Here is a 17,576-nt window from a genome sequence, read left to right as displayed (position 1 = left end):
TATCTCGTATCCGTTTGAAGAAAATTCAATGGAAAGAGGATGGCATGAATTAACTAACGATGTAAAGCCATTTTCTAATATGACTGTGTAACTGTTTAGCAGTGGTGGAAAGTAACTTAAGTACATTTACTTAAGTACTGCGCTTAAGTACAATTTTGAGGTATTTGTAGGCCTGCCTACTTTACTTGACTATTTCCAATTTTCAATACTTTTACTTCCACTCCACTACATCTCAGAGGCAAATGTTGTACTTTTATTCCACAACAATTATTCTGGACAAAATAGCTATTTGAGAGTGCAGAAGCATAACTGCTTTGACGCATGTCACATTAACGAGCATTAACGAGCGTTAACGAGCATCAGCTGACACACAATTAACACCTCCCCTCTGCAGTGCTTTAAACTGAAAGTGACTGGAGTCTGTTTCATTCTCTCCAAAATATCTCGAATATGATGGAAGATGTGATTCATAGATCTGCTATTTTCAAATATTTGAGCACTTTTACTTTTGGTACTTTAAGTACATTTGGACTTTTACTTGCAACAGAGTATTTTTATATTGCAGTATTGGTACTTTTGCTTAAATAAAGAATTTGAGTACTTTTTCCACCACTGCTGTTTAGGCCCCTGTAACAAAACCTTATAATGCTTTAATTGTCTCCATTGATAACAACTCTAACCAGTTTACAGGTAGCCTATATTGGCAGATTATTTCATGTTGTTTAATTGTTGTTGATGTTTTTTTTGCTGTTTAATTTATCATTAGCCTATTTAAACAGGGTAGCCTATTAATAAATAGGCATTATCCATTAAAAACTGTTTTTAATAACAAATGATCATTTTCATCATCTCACCTTATACAATAAATCATGTATCTGGACAAAATAGGACCACTGGACTCCGAATTCAGTAGGTCACCGATTACGATGTAACAGCAGTGAGGATGGGACGCACACAGTATAATGACGGGTCCATTGCATCATTTTATTATTTTATGTTCAATGACAATATTGTTAAAGCTACTAATTATCCCGGACTTAATTTGATGAAATGAGTCAGTGGTGGAAATTAACTAAGTACATTTAACTTAAGTACTGTACCTAAGTACATTTTTAGGTATTTGTACTAATTTCCAATACTTTTACTTCTACTCCACTACAACTGGCAAATATTGTACTTTTACTCCACTACAATTATTTGAAAACTTTAGTTAGGCCTACTAGTTACTTTTCAGACATACATTATGATATTTTGAAACATACATTAACCACTTTAGCCCTGTTTTATACCTAGGCTATTTGAAAATAGCTGATCGACAAGCTCACAACGATGCGACGCGTTGTGAGCTTGTAGATCTGCTATTTTCAAACATTTTAGTACTTTTACTTTTGGTACTTTAAGTAGCCTACATCTTGATGCCAATATTTTTGTACTTTTACTACATTTTTAATTCTTTTAATTCTGGACTTTTACTTGTAACAGAGTATTTATGTATTGCAGTATTTGTACTTTTACTTAAGTAAAGAATTTGAGTACTTTTTCCACCACTGAAATTAGTAGGCTATGTTTATTCAATTACTAGTAGGCCTACATTTGCAGTGGTTGGAGGTGGTCTCCCTATAGAGCGTCGCAGTTCCCGCCCACTTCCTGGTGCCGGAAGTAAATACCCAATGCATTTTTCCCATTGACTTTTACAAAGATATTTATATAAATTAATTTAAGCCTAGAATCAAGCTATCCAGGATCCTGGTGAATCATGACCATAAAACGTTTGATTCTGTGAAAAAACTTTTTTGAAAACGGCAAAACAAAGGGTATTTATTAAATATAGTATATCATATCATTAAATATAAAATAAAATAAAAATCACAGAGAAAAAGGTTTTATGGTCATGATTCACCAGGATCCTGGATGGCTTGATTCTAGGCTTACATTTTGATATATTGATATAAATATTTTTGGAAAAGTCAATGGGAAAAATGCATCGAGTATTTACTTCCGGCACCAGGAAGTGGCGGAACTGCGACGCTCTATAGACGGGTTTCCTGTTAGTAAACATGAGAGGAATATGACCGCGCAGAGGAGGGGGAAGCCTATGGGTGCGTTTGGAAATTACGCACCGGAGCACACTCGCCTATTAGTTTGTATTGGCCAGTGCGCTCACTGCCGCTCAGGGCTGTATTTTCGAACGCGCCTTTCACCCGGGCATGCGCAGATTGCGCATTCTGCTCTGTGATGACGTCGCGCGGAAATCCGTCTATTGGCTCTATTCACAGCAGCCATATTATGAAGACATTCACAGGTGTTACCAATGATACTAATGAAGGCTCTGTTCCATTCTTGTCAAACAGAGTCAGGGTGCTAATATTGTGCATGTTGGCTCACTGGAAACACCAGTGGGTCTACACTTACAGGTGTGTAACTCTGAGAGTGTACAAATGGAACCAAATGGACCCGTAAGGGTCCATTTGGTTCTATTTGTACAGTCTTGGCAGAGTGGTTTGAAGTTTGAGTAGAAAATGATTGCATAATATGATAATTGGCCTACAGTTCTGCAAAATCTGCATGTGAATCAGCTTAAAGAAAATAAATACATAGGCCTATATGCCGTTATGTTAGATACCTGACAACCTTAATGGATAATGTAACCCATTAAGACCTAAGGCCGATTCTACAAATGCCTTCTAAATCATGTAGTTCTTTCGTGCCAAGGACCCCCCAAAATTACATTTGGGGGGTCGCGGACGACCCCCCCCATTTGAAAATGTTATGTGCCAGTGACCCCCCCCCCCCAGAACAGAAGATTTGTGTAAAAAAAATGGCGTAAGAAATATTCAAACATTTTCAAACACTTTCAAGATTTTCCCAAAATGTTTCAAAAAAAGCAGATAGATAGATAGATAGATATCGGCTGAAAATAGCCGATCTACAAGCTCAACGCTGCGACACGTTGTGAGCTTGTAGATTGGCTATTTTCAGAACACAACACCCGAGCGCAACCATTTAGTTCTACTGGATCTCTTCTCCACTCGTCCCTCCCTAACATTTTAGTCTAGTTTTTATTTGTTGACGAAATTGTCAATTTATCTAGTCTTAGTTTTAGTCATCGTAGCTTAGTTTTTATTTAGTTTTAGTCAGTGAAAAAAGGTAGTCGACGAAAATGTATCGTCATAGTCTTAGTCGACGAAATCAACACTGGTATGTGGAAAAAAAACGTCTCACAAAGATGCGTAGTTGCAAAAGGTAAAAGAAAAACACATTGGTATTACTGTGCGCTCCGGGAATTCTGACTGACAACTTATCCAGAACTTCACAGTGACAGAGTGTGTGGATCTCAAAGTAGTGGTAAAGCTTGAAGTTCCAAGTTTTGGAATATGCTCTATGCACAGCAGCCATATTGGAAAGAAATTGGGCTTCTTCTTACTTCCTTCACAGGTGTTGTTACCAATGATACTAATGAGGGCTCTGTTCCATTCTGGTCAGGGTGTTGATATTGTGCATGTTGGCTCACTAGAAACACTCCATTTTGGTTTCCAAATGGCCCCTTATGGTGGGTGTGTAACTCTGAGAGTGTACAAATGGAACCAAATGGACCCGTATGGGTCCATTTGGTTCCATTCCAGAGTTATGGGCGTCCTTGAAAATAAGACAACCACTATACCACACTAAATTGAACAGAGCCTTAATTAGTATTATTGGTGACACCTGTGAAGGAAGTAAGGAAGGGGCCAATTCATTCCAAATATGGCTGCTGTGCATAGAGCCTATATTGAAGCACAAGCCTCCTCAAATGGCCACTGATAGTGATGATGATAATGTATTTAATTCCACTGTCCTCATATCACTAAAATACCAACAGTTGTGGTGTAAGATACAAAAATAAATAAAACAATAATTATAATAATAATAATAATAATAATGAAAAACAATACATGTAAATGCATGGACCACCCATATGCAATACCTTGCCACTAGTTAAAAAACACTGAGATAGATAGATCTTTATTGATAAAGGGGAATTTAGTTGTCATAGCAGCACCGCTGTAAGGATGAAACATAAATACAGGTAAGGAATAAGTATACTACAATAAGTAGTTGTGCAACACAAATACAAATAGGATAACAATATGGAAAAGACCTGGCCATCTGTGCTTGGGATCAGCATGTTCCCATGTAGTATCCCTCAATTAGGCCATGTTATTTAATAAAATAGAATGTATCATTTTTTTAGTACTTTTACTTTTGGTACTTTAAGTACATTTTGATTCCAATACTTTTGTACTTTTAAAAAAAGTCAATTTTGAATTCCGGACTTTTACTTGTAACAGAGCACTCCTACATTGCGGTATTGATACTTTTACTTAAGTAAAACATTTGAGTACTTTTTCCACCACTGGACAGCATCACCATCCTTACTGGAGGCAGAGCTTCCACATAAACGCAGGGTAAACAATGCCTGAATGCCCACAACACGTCCTCAGAGTTCATTCAACTCAGAGAGTGTACAAATAGGCTCTATGCACAGCAGCCATATTTTCACTTCCTTCACAGGTGCTACCAATGATACTAATGAAGGCTCTGTTCCATTAGTGTAGCACAGTGGTTCTCAGATTTTTCAATTTCCACGACCCCATAACTCTGAGAGTGTACAAATGGAACCAAATGGACCCTTACGGGTCCATTTGGTTCCATTTGTACACTCTCAGAGTTACACACCCGTAAGGGGCCATTTGGAAACCCCTTAAGGACCCCTTAAGGATCAGCACCTAACCCTAACCCAGAATGGAACAGAGCCTTCATTAGTATCATTGGTAACACCTGTGAATGTCTTCACAATATGGCTCAATATGCTGTGCATAGCGCATATTGAACCAAGTGGACCCTTCCAGGTCCATTTGGTTCCCTTTGTACACTCTCCGAGTTAAATTAAAATGGGGTGTAAGTGATATTATTTTGTTAAAACTATTTTAACAAAACAATATCACTATATTACTATATAGAGAAGGGAAGGTGAAATGATAAAGAGATACTGGCGCTATCACCAGAGGTGGAAAAATGACTCAAATGTTTTACTTAAAGGTAGGATGAGTGATTTGTTTTTTTTTTTAAATCCGATCGCCGGCCATTTTTTCCAAATTGTCTCCGATACTTTCAACCATGCGACACTAATGGTTGGGAGGTGTATTGCACTCTGATACATTACACAAAAAAAAAGAAAATGGCCGGCGATGGGATTAAAATGCTTTTTATTTAACAATACGGGTACTTATCGCGGTCCGGATCGCGAGGTAACATCCATGGCTCGGGGGTAAGCACTTTATATTTGAAATCTGAACGTTTATGTACATGTGAGAGTTGGCAATGTAAAAAAAAACGAACACCGCTATAAACCGGGGGGACATGGCACCATGACTGTCATGGTATGACAGTCATGTTTCAGGGCTACTACAGAGCGTTTATTCAGTCACAGGGGTCTCTCCAGCTCTTTAGTAAACAGAATTACAGAATGCCACTTTTTCAGGTAGGTGACAACATTTAAGACAATCAGGAGAGAGCACTGAAAATGCATTTTCTGTTTAATAAAGAGCTGGAGAGACATGGGAGACTCCTTTTACTGAACAAACACTCTATAGCAATAAGTACCAACAGAATATAGCGCTATTAAACACTTATTTTAACCAAAGTAAATCACTTACCTTTAAGTAAAAGTATCAATGCTGCAATGCAGAAGTACTCTGTTACAAGTAAAAGTCTGGAATTCTAAATTTACTTGAGTAAAAGTACAAAAGTATTGGTATTAAAATGCACTTAAAGTACCAAAAGTGCCTCCTGGAAGGCAAATATTTTGAATTTTGAATTCTCGACTTTTACTTGTACTACTTCTACATTGCAGTATTGATACTTTTACTTAAGTAAAACATTTGAGTAGTTTTTCCACCACTGTACAGAACCCTTACGATGGCGATTTGACCGGCCATTTATTTTTACGTTGATTTGTACAGGACATTATCGTACACAAACAATTCAAAGTGTCAGCATCAAACGCCTGGTTTGGACCAACAGTTAGCATGAGAGAAAAACGGAGGGCTCAGCATAAACGGAGACAGACAGGGGCATCGTTTTAGGTTTCGACACAGGAAGCGGGAAGCACGTTTTTTTGGGCGGGAATCGGTGCGTGTCTGTCTGCATGTATGGCGGGGAGGGGGTGGTTGTTGTTTGGCTGGTGTCGGGGGTCTGTCTGCATGCCTGGTGCCACATTCCCGCGCTCGCTCGCGGCAGGGTGAAAAGAGGGCGGCCAGTGACATAAACAGCGACGGTGGGGATTAGGGCCCTACTCAGGGGAGTGATCAGGGGGGATTTGCCGGCCGGGCGTACAATGGCACCGCCGCATAAACACGCACACACACGCCCCCCCCCCACACACACACACACACTCAATGGCAACCGTTTCACAACAGAGCGAGGCCCCGGGGGCCGGCATGAATCTGATCAGAACCTCAACCTTTTGTTTTGGGAAGCGACAACACTAGAGAGAGAGAGGGGGGAACACAGGATAGCCCGCGGGCCGGCCCAAAACATCGGACGGGGGGACAGTCATGCGTGTTGCGGAGTCGCGGTGTGTGTGGTGGCGGGGGGGGGGGGGGCATTTGCACGTGAATTGAAGCCCCAGACAGAGGAGGAGGGGTGTATGTGTATGTTAGCGGGGCACAATAACAGGATGAATAGAGGTGTATGCGTGTGTCTGTGTGTAGTCTGTAGTGTGTGTGTGTGTGTGTGTGTGTGTGTGTGTGTGTGTGTGTGTGTGTGTGTGTGTGTGTGTGTGTGTGTGTGTGTGTGTCTGTGGGTCAGCTGATGGGAGGGACACAGTGTCTCTACGCTGGCATAAAACAACAACAACATGAGAGAGCGGTGGCGACAAAGACAGCACGGCCAGTTTGAGCCTGTCTGTGTCCGTCCGACATGACCCACAACTGTAGACACAAACCCAACAACGCTGCTGCCTCGGTTAAACCTCCCTTTAGAACAGCGGTGGGCAACTTTGATGATGGAGAGGGCCACTGTATTTCCACGCTCACTCCAGAGGGCCACATTGCATATACTGTCTCTCCGTATTTTTACTTTTTTTCCACCATTCTGTGTCACACAAAAGTAGCAAAAATAGCCAATCTACTTGGAATCCAGATTTTCTTTTGCTATTTTTGTATCGGAATCCTGAAAAGAAAATTTTTATTTAATTTCAAATGCATTTAGTTATACTTGAGTTCAACTTTTTGAACTTAAATACAAATACATTGGACATAAAAAAGACAATAGAATTGTAATACTAGTCATTAAGATACTAATATAGACTGAAGTAATTGAAGCGGGTCATGTTTGCATGTTTGGAATTGGAACAGCTGAAATCAATAATATATCATCCGATCTTAACCTGCGGGCCGCATTAAGTGAAGGTGCGGGCCGCATTAAGTGAAGGTGCGGGCCGCATGTGCCGCCAGTTGCCCATGTATGCTTTAGAACTTCATGTAGAGACAATACAGTAGGAAAGCTGAGATGGAGGCACTGTAGGAGAGACGGCTAGTGGGACAGCCAAGTGTAGGAGAGACGGACGGCAGGAAAGCTGGGAGAGACAGACGGCAGGAAAGCTGGGAGAGCTTTGGGAAGCGTAGGAGAGACGGACGGTAGGGAAACCAACAATGTGTGGAACGGTACTGTGATATCTTCATCTCTCTGCAGTGGTGGAAAAAGACCTCAACTGTTTTACCTAAGTAAAAGTATCAATACTGCAATGTAGAAATACTGTGTTACAAGTAAAGGTCTGGAATTCAAAATGTACTTGAGTGAAAGTATAAAAGTATTGGCATCGAAATGTACGTAAAGTACCAAAAGTAAAAGTACTCATTATGCAAAATGTCCCATTTCAAGTTTTTAAAAGTATGCAAATCGTTTGAAAATAGCCGATCGACAAGCTCACAATGCGTCGCAGCATTGTGAGCTTGTAGATCTGCTATTTTCAAATGGCCGAAATGTATAAGGCTGAACTGGTTACTGTATGTTGTGTAATAATAACCAAAATCTACAAAGTAACTAGAAACTAAAGCTTTCAAATAATTGCAGTGGAGTAAAAGTACAACATTTGCCTCCGAGATGTAGTGGAGTAGAAGTCAAAGTATTGGAAATTGGAAGTACAGTACTTGAGTACATGTACTTAGTTACTTTACACCACTGTCTCTGTGTCGTCCTCTTCTTCCTCCTCAGTGCCGGCTCTGGCCCTGGCTATAGCCATGCCCCTACTGGAAGAGACCCCTCTGCCAAGAGAGCAGCCCCCCACCCTGCCCGTGGTCATCATAGGTGAGACAACGACCTTTATTAGGTCAGGCTCTATGCGCAGCCATATTGGAAAGAAATTGGGACTCTTCCTTACTTCCTTCACAGGTTTTACCAATGCTACTAATGAAGGCTTTGTTCCATTTCATGTGTGGTTCTCAAACCTTTTAATTTCAAGGCCCCCCATCATTCTGAGAGTGTACAAATGGAACCAAATGGACCCGTAATCCATTTATACACTCTCAGAGTTACACACCTTTTAAGGTGCCATTTGAAACCCCCTCAAGGAACCATGAGGGTCCCTGGACCACACTTTGAGACCCACTGGTGTAGCAGAGTGTTTCCAGTGAGCCAACATGCACGATATCAGCACCCTGACTCTGCTTGACCAGAATGGAACAGAGCCTTCATTAGTATCATTAGTAACATCTGTGAGGGAAGTAAGAAGAGGCCCAATGTATCTCCAAAATGGCTGCTGTGCATAGAGCCATACTGTGTTGCATGGATGTCATGGTAAACACTAACACACATCCTAAACTCTCCTCCTTGTGGTTTGAGGTCTGACACACACACACACACACACACACACACACACGTGCACACGCACATCATTCGCATGTCGCATGGCAAACCACTGAGCTAATAGAGCCTGCCTGCTTGGCTTTTAAACAAACAAAAGTTGCACAGGGCAGATGTGACAAATAACTTACATATTCAAAGAAATGACTGACAACGACCTATACAATAATCAAATGTACTATGGCCAAAACAGGCCATATTTATTCATTTTATATTCAATGATTTTTTTTTTATCTACACGTTGTGAGCTTGTAGATCTGCTATTTCCACTTTTTTATGTTTAAAAATACATAAACATTTTCCAACATGGATTTTGATGATTATGCAAATAATTGCGATTTGGCGATTACGTATTCATGTGTCCTCCACGGACCTGTGTGTCTTTCTAGGCAACGGGCCCTCAGGTATCTGTCTGTCCTACCTGCTGAGTGGATACAAGCCCTACCTGGACACAGCCGCTGTTCACCCCAACCCAATACTCTACCGCAAGCTGCAGGAGACCAAGCACCTACCCGTCACTGAGCAGGTAATCATCAAAATAGGCCCTATGCACAGTTGCAAAGTCATATACTCATTATGCAGAATGTCCCATTTCCCCCCCAAAAAAAGTTTTCAAATTAATACAAATCTTTTGAAAATCTACAAGCTCACAATGCGTCGCATCGAGACGCATTGTGAGCTTGTAGAGCGGCTATTTTCAAATGGCCAAAATGATAGGAACCTTTTTTTTTAACAACTTAGCTCTATAGCATCCCTATTCTAGGGGGAACAGTCACCGAAAATAGCAGACCTACATGCTCATAACGTGTCGCGCTGCCATGCTTGTAGATGGGCTATTTTAACTCTGTCAGTGCCACACATCGAGATATTAATATCCCGATTTTTTTCTGACTGCCCTCAGTGCCAAGAACGAAAAATCCCACGTTTTTTTTTAATTAAAAATTATTATTATTTTCTTTTTTTGGGAAAAAATGTTCAGAACCCAAGATATCATTATCTGAAGATTTGCAGCTCCATCCACTCCTTGATTAACTTATAACTGAAAAAGGCTGTATCTCGCTTCCTAAGCACTTTTTTTTTTACTTTGAAAAAACAAAACAAATTGCTGGCACAGTATGAACATATTTTTTTTATTTCATTGGCACTGAGAGAGTTAAGAGGTTTGGTGTAGAGGGGAAAAGAGCAGACCAAGTACAGAGCCGCAGGTCAAATATTGAGGGTTTAAGAAGTGGTTAAATGTCTGAAAATACACATCAACGTGAATCCAAAATATGAAAAGAAAAGATAACGTGTGAACAAGCAAACAAAAAAAACATTAATTTACGCAATGCTGATGATAGTGCCATCAAACACGACTATGAAGCTATCTATGAAATAGATGGAATAGTGGAAAAGTGTAATCTGCAACACTATTTGATACAGTATATGAGTAGTGGGGGTCCCTGCTTCATCTCTCTCTCAGCTAAGGGGTCTTTGGCATGAAAAACGGTGAAGATCCCTGCTTTACTTCAAGGCTATCACGGACCGTACGGACCCTTAAAGGAGAATTTTGGACTAAAGTTTTATTACCTTTTCTATGATGTTATGATATCGTAGGATGAATGGTACGTTAGAACATTTTCATAACTCCACCCCTGGTCCGCCAGAGCGTAAAAGGTGCGCGGGTAGGCCTTAGGTTAGATCACATATTTTAATAGCTTTTTTTTTTGTTATTTTGTGAGAGATCTGACGTTCATAGTGACAGAACACTGTCCCAAAATAAAAAAAAACAGACTGAAATCTCGAGATTTCAGTCTCATCTAGCGAGACTTAGGTTTTTTTTTTTTTTTTTGGTTGCATAGTGTTCTGTCACTATGAACATCAGATCTCACAAAAAAAAAAAAAAGCTATTAAATTATGTGATCTAACCTAAGGCCTATCCGCGCACCTTTTAAGCTGTAGCGGACCAGGGGTGGAGTTATGTCATTTTTCTACTGTACCATTCATCCTAAGATATCATAACATCATAGAAAAGGTAATAAAACTTTAGTCCAAAATTCTCCTTTAAGGGTCCGTACGGTTTCATTTTACGCTCTCAAGAGTTAAATTATTGTTAAACATCACTTAATTTACAAGAAGTCTACACAATTACAGAATGTAGAATAATTGTTATTTTTATCAACGTTTGGCTGTTATCTCTCCTAATGGTACCAACATCAATACAGCATGGAATTGTGGACAAAATCGTATCCAACGACAACAAAATATTCTATGTTTTGGGTCTGAGAGGCTAAATCTCATCAAACGGTGGTCCGTGGCTCAAATGCCCGAATAAATGATGGACCTTGATATGAAAAAAAAAAAAAGATATTGAAAACCACTGATTTACACTGTCACGTGTGACGGCTTAAATCACAGCTCCTAATAGTTAGGAGGGGTAACTAGAACAACAAAAATCCCAGACAAATCCCAGGTATGTGCAAATGACTCATAGGGCACGATTACAAGTTTAAGTCGACGATTAATTGTCACTCAAATAATTGCGATTAACAATTTTAGCTTTGCGACGCATTGTAAGCTTGTAGATTTGCTATTTATGCTTTTTTATAATTGAAAATTGGTGAACATTTTTCAACATGGAAACGATTATGACGATTAATCTAACATAATAGGCTCTATGCACAGCAGCCATATTGGAAAGAAATTGGGCCACTTCTTACTTCCCTCAAGTGTTACCCATGATACTAATGAAGGCTCTGTTCCATTCTGGTCAGACAGAGTCAGGGTGCTGATAGTGTGCATTTTGTCTCACTGGAAACACTCTGCTACACCAGTGGGTCTCAAAGTGTGGTCCATGGACCTTCATGGTTCCTTGAGGGAGTTCCAAATGGACTCTTGCGGGTGTGTAACTCTGAGAGTGTACAAATGGAAAAGGGTCCATTTGGTTCCATTATAGGAGTCCTTGAAATTAAAAGGTTTGAGAACCACTGTGCTACACTAAACGGAACAGAGCCTTCATTAGAATCATTGATAACACCTGTGAAGGAGGGAGGAAGAGGCCCAATTTCTTTCCGATATGACTGCTGTCCATGGAGCCTATAGTGACGGGCCTCGGCCACGACTCGGCCATGACGGTACGGTTCTCTGTGCAGGACCTGGAGTACCTGAGCGAGGGGTTGGAGGGGCGGTCGGGGAACCCTGTGGCGGTGCTGTTTGACACCCTGCTGCATCCCAACGCCGACTTTGGCTACGAGTTTCCCCCGGTGCTACAGTGGCGGCGGGACAAGCAGCAGCACATGCCTCATCTGGTGCTGGGTAGGGCTACACCTGGAGGGGCCTGGCATGTAAGTGAACTCATTCTTAGAAATATATGATAACTATAAAACGGGCTTCGCTGTTCCGTGCACATGCTAATGGTCAGTGGCTGTGTGCAAATGCAGATCAATTGCTCAAGCCACTGAGGAGAACCGGGTAGAATACATTTTGGCCTCACCACCTCACCACTACAGAGCTTTGTAGAATTATAGTAGGATAAACAATGGTGGAAAAAAAAACTTAAAATAGGGTAAGTGATATTTTTTGGTAATTTATTTTGTTTTGTTAACTCTCTCAGTGCCAAGCCCCGAGTTATCCCGAGTTTTTTCTGAATGCCCTCAGTGCCAGAACGAAAAATCCCGGGTTTAAAAAATAAATATATATATATATTATTATTTTTTTTTATTTTTTTTGGAAAAAATGTTCAGAACCCAAGATATCATTATCTGAAGATTTGCAGCTCCATCCACTCTTTGTTTAACTTATAACTGAAAAAGGCTGTATCTCGCTTCCTAAGCACTTTTTTTTTTTTACTTAAAAATAAATAAATATTGCTGGCAGTTTAGAGAACACATTTTTTTGGCACTGAGAGAGTTAAAAAGGTTAAAGTACTATATTCTGCTAGTAATCATTGCTACAGAGCGTATATTCAGTCACAGGGGTCTCTCCAGCTCTTTAGTAAACAGGATATAAATACATTTTCAGGTAGGTGACAACATTTAAGCCAATCAGGAGAGAGCACTGAAAATGCATTTTCTGTTTAATAAAGAGCTGGAGAGACATGGGAGACTCCTTTTACTGAACAAACACTGTATAGTGAGTACAATCAGAATATTGAGCTATTTAACACTTATTCTAACCAAAGTAAATCACTTACCCTACCTTTAAGTAAAAGTATCAATACTGCAATATAGAAATACTCTGTTACAAGTAAAAGTTCAGAGTTAAAAATGTACTTGAGTAAAAGTACAACAGTATTGGCATAAAGATTAAAGTTAGGGGTGTGCCGATACACTAATTTCACGAAACGATACGATACGATATTTGGCTCACAACTTCGATACGATTTCGATACGATACGATACGCACTTTTTTTATTATGAAAATATATGGAGGAGAAAAAAAGAAAATGCAAACAAATAATTCTGTTTTTGCATTATTCAGACATGCAAACTTGTAGCTTTTCAGCTACAATAGCCGTTTTGAATCCAAATAGTATGACACCTGACCCGAAAAAAAAAACATGTTGTCACTCTTTTCACTTCGGGGCCGTTTGCATGCCTGATTATTATGATTGTAAAAAAAAAAAAAAAACATTTTTTTTTTTTTTTTTTTTTTTCAAAAACAATATTTTTTTTTCCAAAACGATACATATCGTCGCGAAAACGTATCGCGATATATCGCGGGACGATATATCGGCACACCCCTAATTAAAGTATTAAAATGTTTGATAATAGCAGATCTACAAGCTCACAACGCATTGCGATACGACGCGTTGTGAGCTTGTAGATCGGCTATTTTCAAATAGCCAAGGTATAAAATACGGCTGAAGTGTTTAATGTATGTTTCACAATATCATCATTTATCTGAAAAGTACCTAGTAACTAAAGTTTTCAAATCATTGTAGTGGAGTAAAAGTACAATATTTGCCTCTGAGATGTAGTGGAGTAGAAGTTAAAGTATTGGAAAAGCTCAAGTAAAGTACAAATACCTCAATATTGTACAGCAATTAAGTAAATGTACTTAGTTACTTTCATCCACTGATAATAAACATATTGGCAACGGACAGCTGTGGGTGAAGTCTGATTTACCACCCCGCTGGTAAATCACAACGTGTCACGCTGCGACGCATTGTGAGCTATTTTCGACGTGCAACAGAGTATAAATCGGGCTTAACCCCCACATGCTGTGACAGACATTCAAAAAGCACCGCCATATTCGGCGATTCTCAATCCTGGACCGACATTGACAAGACATGTAATAGGCTCCATGCACAGCAGCCATATTGGGAATGAATTGGGCCCCTTCCTTACTTCCTTCACAGGTGTTACCAATAATACTAATTAAGGCTCCGTTCCATTTAGTGTAGCACAGTGGTTGTCTTATTTTCAAGGACCCCCATAACTCTGAGAGTGTACAAATGGAACCAAATGGACCCTTACGGGTCCATTTGGTTCCATTTGTACACTCTCAGAGTTACATAAGGGGCCATTTGGGAACCAAAATGGAGCGTTTCTAGTGAGCCAACATGCATGATATCAGCACCCTGACCAGAATGGAACAGAGCCTTCATTAGTATCATTGGTAACACCTGTGAAGGAAGTAAGGAAGGGGCCCAATTCATTCCCAATATGGCTGCTGTGCATAGAGCCTATTGGCTACTTGAAATTACCACATTTTTCACCCCAAGGATGAAGGAAACGTGGTCTTATCTCATCCTGTCTTGTCCTTAGGCGATGGAGGGTTCCATGTTGACTATTAGCCTTGGTATCTGGATGGAACTTCCTGGCGTTAACTACCGAGACCTAACCAACGGAAAGCGCAGGTACTGTACATTTGAGGCTTTTCTCTGACGTTCCCAAAGCGACTATAGACAAGTTGAATCACTGACTAAGCTTCAGTTTCTCACCAATATTACGTGGAACCAATAGTAAGGACGGAGTGCAAGGGTCAGAGTCATAATGGCCACACAATATTCCTTTGAACTTAGAAGGATCACGCCAGAGTATGGTGTATGGTTTGAGCTTGCAGATCTGCTATGTTTGCTACTTGTGTGTGACACTGTAGTATGACAAAGTAGGAAATACAAATTTAAAAAAACTATAAAACTACATAAAAAGTTATATGGAGATAAGTGGTCTCTGCCTAGCAGCAACACTTTACAGCAGGGGTGGGCAACTTTGATGATGGAGAGGGCCACTATATTTCCACACTCACTTCAGAGGGCCACATCGATATACTGACATTGACATACTGGGCAGGCCATTCTATGTCAAACAAAAGTAGCAAGAATAGCAGATCTACAAGCTCAAAATGTGTCGCAGTGAAGGTGGGGGCCGCATGTGGCCCCCGGGCCGCCAGTTACCCATGTATGCTTTACAGTATCTTCTTACCTCTCTGGCTGGTCTCTCTAGGGGTGTGACCAACGACAGAGCCACACCTGAGGAGATCTCGTCCTACTACCAGAACTACGTCAAGCTGATGGGCCTGAAGAAGAACTTTGTGGACGACGCCTACGTCACCTCTGTCCAGAAACTCCACCGGGGGAGGGGCGAGGGCGAGGAGGAAGAGCAGCAGCGGCGGCTGGAGAACGGTCACGGCGGCGAGGGCGGGGGCGACGTGGGAGAGGTGGCCGGGGAAGGCGTCATGTTCGAGGGAGTCGAGCGTGTAGACGGAGGAGGGGGAGGGGGAGGTACTCTGTGGGAGGTGCGAGGGTACCAGCGGGTGCAGAATGACACCCACGTGCCCTTCTGCCTGTTCTCCGAGAACGTGGTCCTGGCCACGGGGGCGTCCGACGTTCCCGCCCGGCTCGGCCTGGAGGGGGAGGACCTGCCGTTCGTGTTCCACAGCATCTCCGACCTGGGATTGGCCGTGAGCCAGAAGAAACTGGATGCGAACTCTGACCCGGTTCTGATCGTGGGCGCCGGGCTGAGCGCCGCGGACGCTGTCCTGTGCGCCTGCGGCGCCCGCGTGCCCGTGCTGCACGCCTTTCGCAAGAGCGTCGACGACCCCGACCTCATCTTCAAACAGCTGCCCAAGACCCTCTACCCCGAGTACCACAAGGTCTACCACATGATGCGCTCGCAGACCGACGCCGCGACGAGTGCCTCCTCCGTCGCCAATAGCGGACCACAGGCGCTCGGCATCGCCTCCTCGGTCTGTGCCAAGATGTGCTCCAAGCCGCCGAACGCCACGACTAACATGTCCACCAGTGGTGGCGCTGGTACCGGCCCGTTCCCCGAGTACACTAGCTTCCCCGAGCACTGTGTGCTGTCCTTCCAGCCGGACAGGAGGTGCGTCCTGCAGGGGAACAACTCCCTCAAGGCCTTCAAGATCTCCATGGCCCTGGTTCTCATCGGGACCTATCCCAACCTGTTCTTCCTGAAGGGACAGGGTCAATACCTGGGCCTGGATCCCACCAAGCCCATCTCCTGCAAGCAGAACCCTATTGACATCCACCCGTACACCTACGAGTGCACCAAGGAGCCCGGTCTGTTTGCAATGGGCCCCCTGGTTGGTGACAACTTTGTCCGTTTTCTGAAGGGTGGAGCGCTGGGCATTGCTTCTTGTCTGCTCAAGAGGGTCAAGAAGAAGGGAAAGGTCATCACCAATGGAGGCAATGAATTTATTTAATGACAAGAGGAAGGCAACAAGTCAACTCCAGTATCATGCTGGCTGCACCTGCTATCTCAAGAGTGGTTACCAAAGGGGGAACCGTTTTCTTTTTCTCTTTTAAAGCTTTCTTTTCAGCGTTTAGATGTGGTGTTTTCTAATCTAAACAGAGGCTTTCTTACCATTTTCCTGAGACCTACTGAGCAGATAATGTGAATGGATGTGAGCACATTGGTTTCAAGCTAACTAACTAGTTTTCACCTGAGTCTTGCGTGACTCCTTTTTTTTAAGTGCCCAGAAGTCCAAGCAGCAGCGTTTGCCCAGTGTTTGCTCAGTGTTTGCTCATCACATCTGTGTGACATATCTTATTTTATTCAGGGTCTCTTTTTATCGTTCAACATGTAGTGAAGCCCTACTCCACAGTTCATTACGCTACGTTAAAACCCTTCTCCGCAATTCATTAAAACCCTACTCCACAATACATTACGCTACATTAAAACCCTTCTCCACAATTCATTAAAACCCTACTCCACAATTCATTACGCTACATTAAAACCCTTCTCCACAAGTCATTATGCTACATTAAAGCCCTACACCACAATTCATTATGCTACATTAAAACCCTACTCCCCAATTCATTATGCTACATTAAAACCCTACACCACAATTCATTATGCTACATTAACACCCTAATCCACGATTTATAAAAACCCTACTCCACAATTCACCTCAAGCCCTACTCCCTACACTCGCAATTCATTACACTGCATTAGGGCTGTCACATGCAGCTGTGTAGTAAAGCCCTACCCCCCTCATCAAGGGAAGGTCAAACTGAGCAGGGATGCTCTTTAACCACTTAAGCCCTAAGGTTACTTTTGTAACCCCCGTTCTCTGATGATATTTTTATACTTCGTAATACGGCGGTGTCACGCGGTGAAAATAGCCAGTCTACAAGCTCACAATGCGTTGCAACGCAATGCATTGTGAGGTTGTAGATCAGCTATTTCTGCTACTTTTGAAAAATGTTTGCCTATGACAAGCCCATA

General features: G+C 41.8%; 1 protein-coding gene across 1 annotated transcript; it reads left to right on the top strand.

The window, feature by feature from the left end:
* Positions 1-8,261: 8,261 nt before the first annotated feature.
* osgin2 (oxidative stress induced growth inhibitor family member 2) lies at positions 8,262-16,551 on the top strand (the record flags this gene model as incomplete). The annotated part of the gene is made up of 5 exons (XM_084053191.1): positions 8,262-8,349; positions 9,294-9,430; positions 12,036-12,227; positions 14,652-14,743; positions 15,333-16,551. Exons 1-5 carry the CDS (start codon positions 8,283-8,285, stop codon positions 16,549-16,551), a joined length of 1,707 nt encoding a protein of 568 aa, XP_083909317.1. The 5' UTR covers positions 8,262-8,282.
* Between the last annotated feature and the right edge of the window lie 1,025 nt (positions 16,552-17,576).

The sequence above is a fragment of the Gymnoscopelus microlampas genome (genome assembly GCF_963454915.1).
Source record: "Gymnoscopelus microlampas genome assembly, chromosome: 3".
Taxonomy (NCBI): domain Eukaryota; kingdom Metazoa; phylum Chordata; class Actinopteri; order Myctophiformes; family Myctophidae; genus Gymnoscopelus; species Gymnoscopelus microlampas.
Note: the sequence above shows the minus strand (reverse complement) of the source record. Positions and strands in the feature narration are given on the sequence as shown.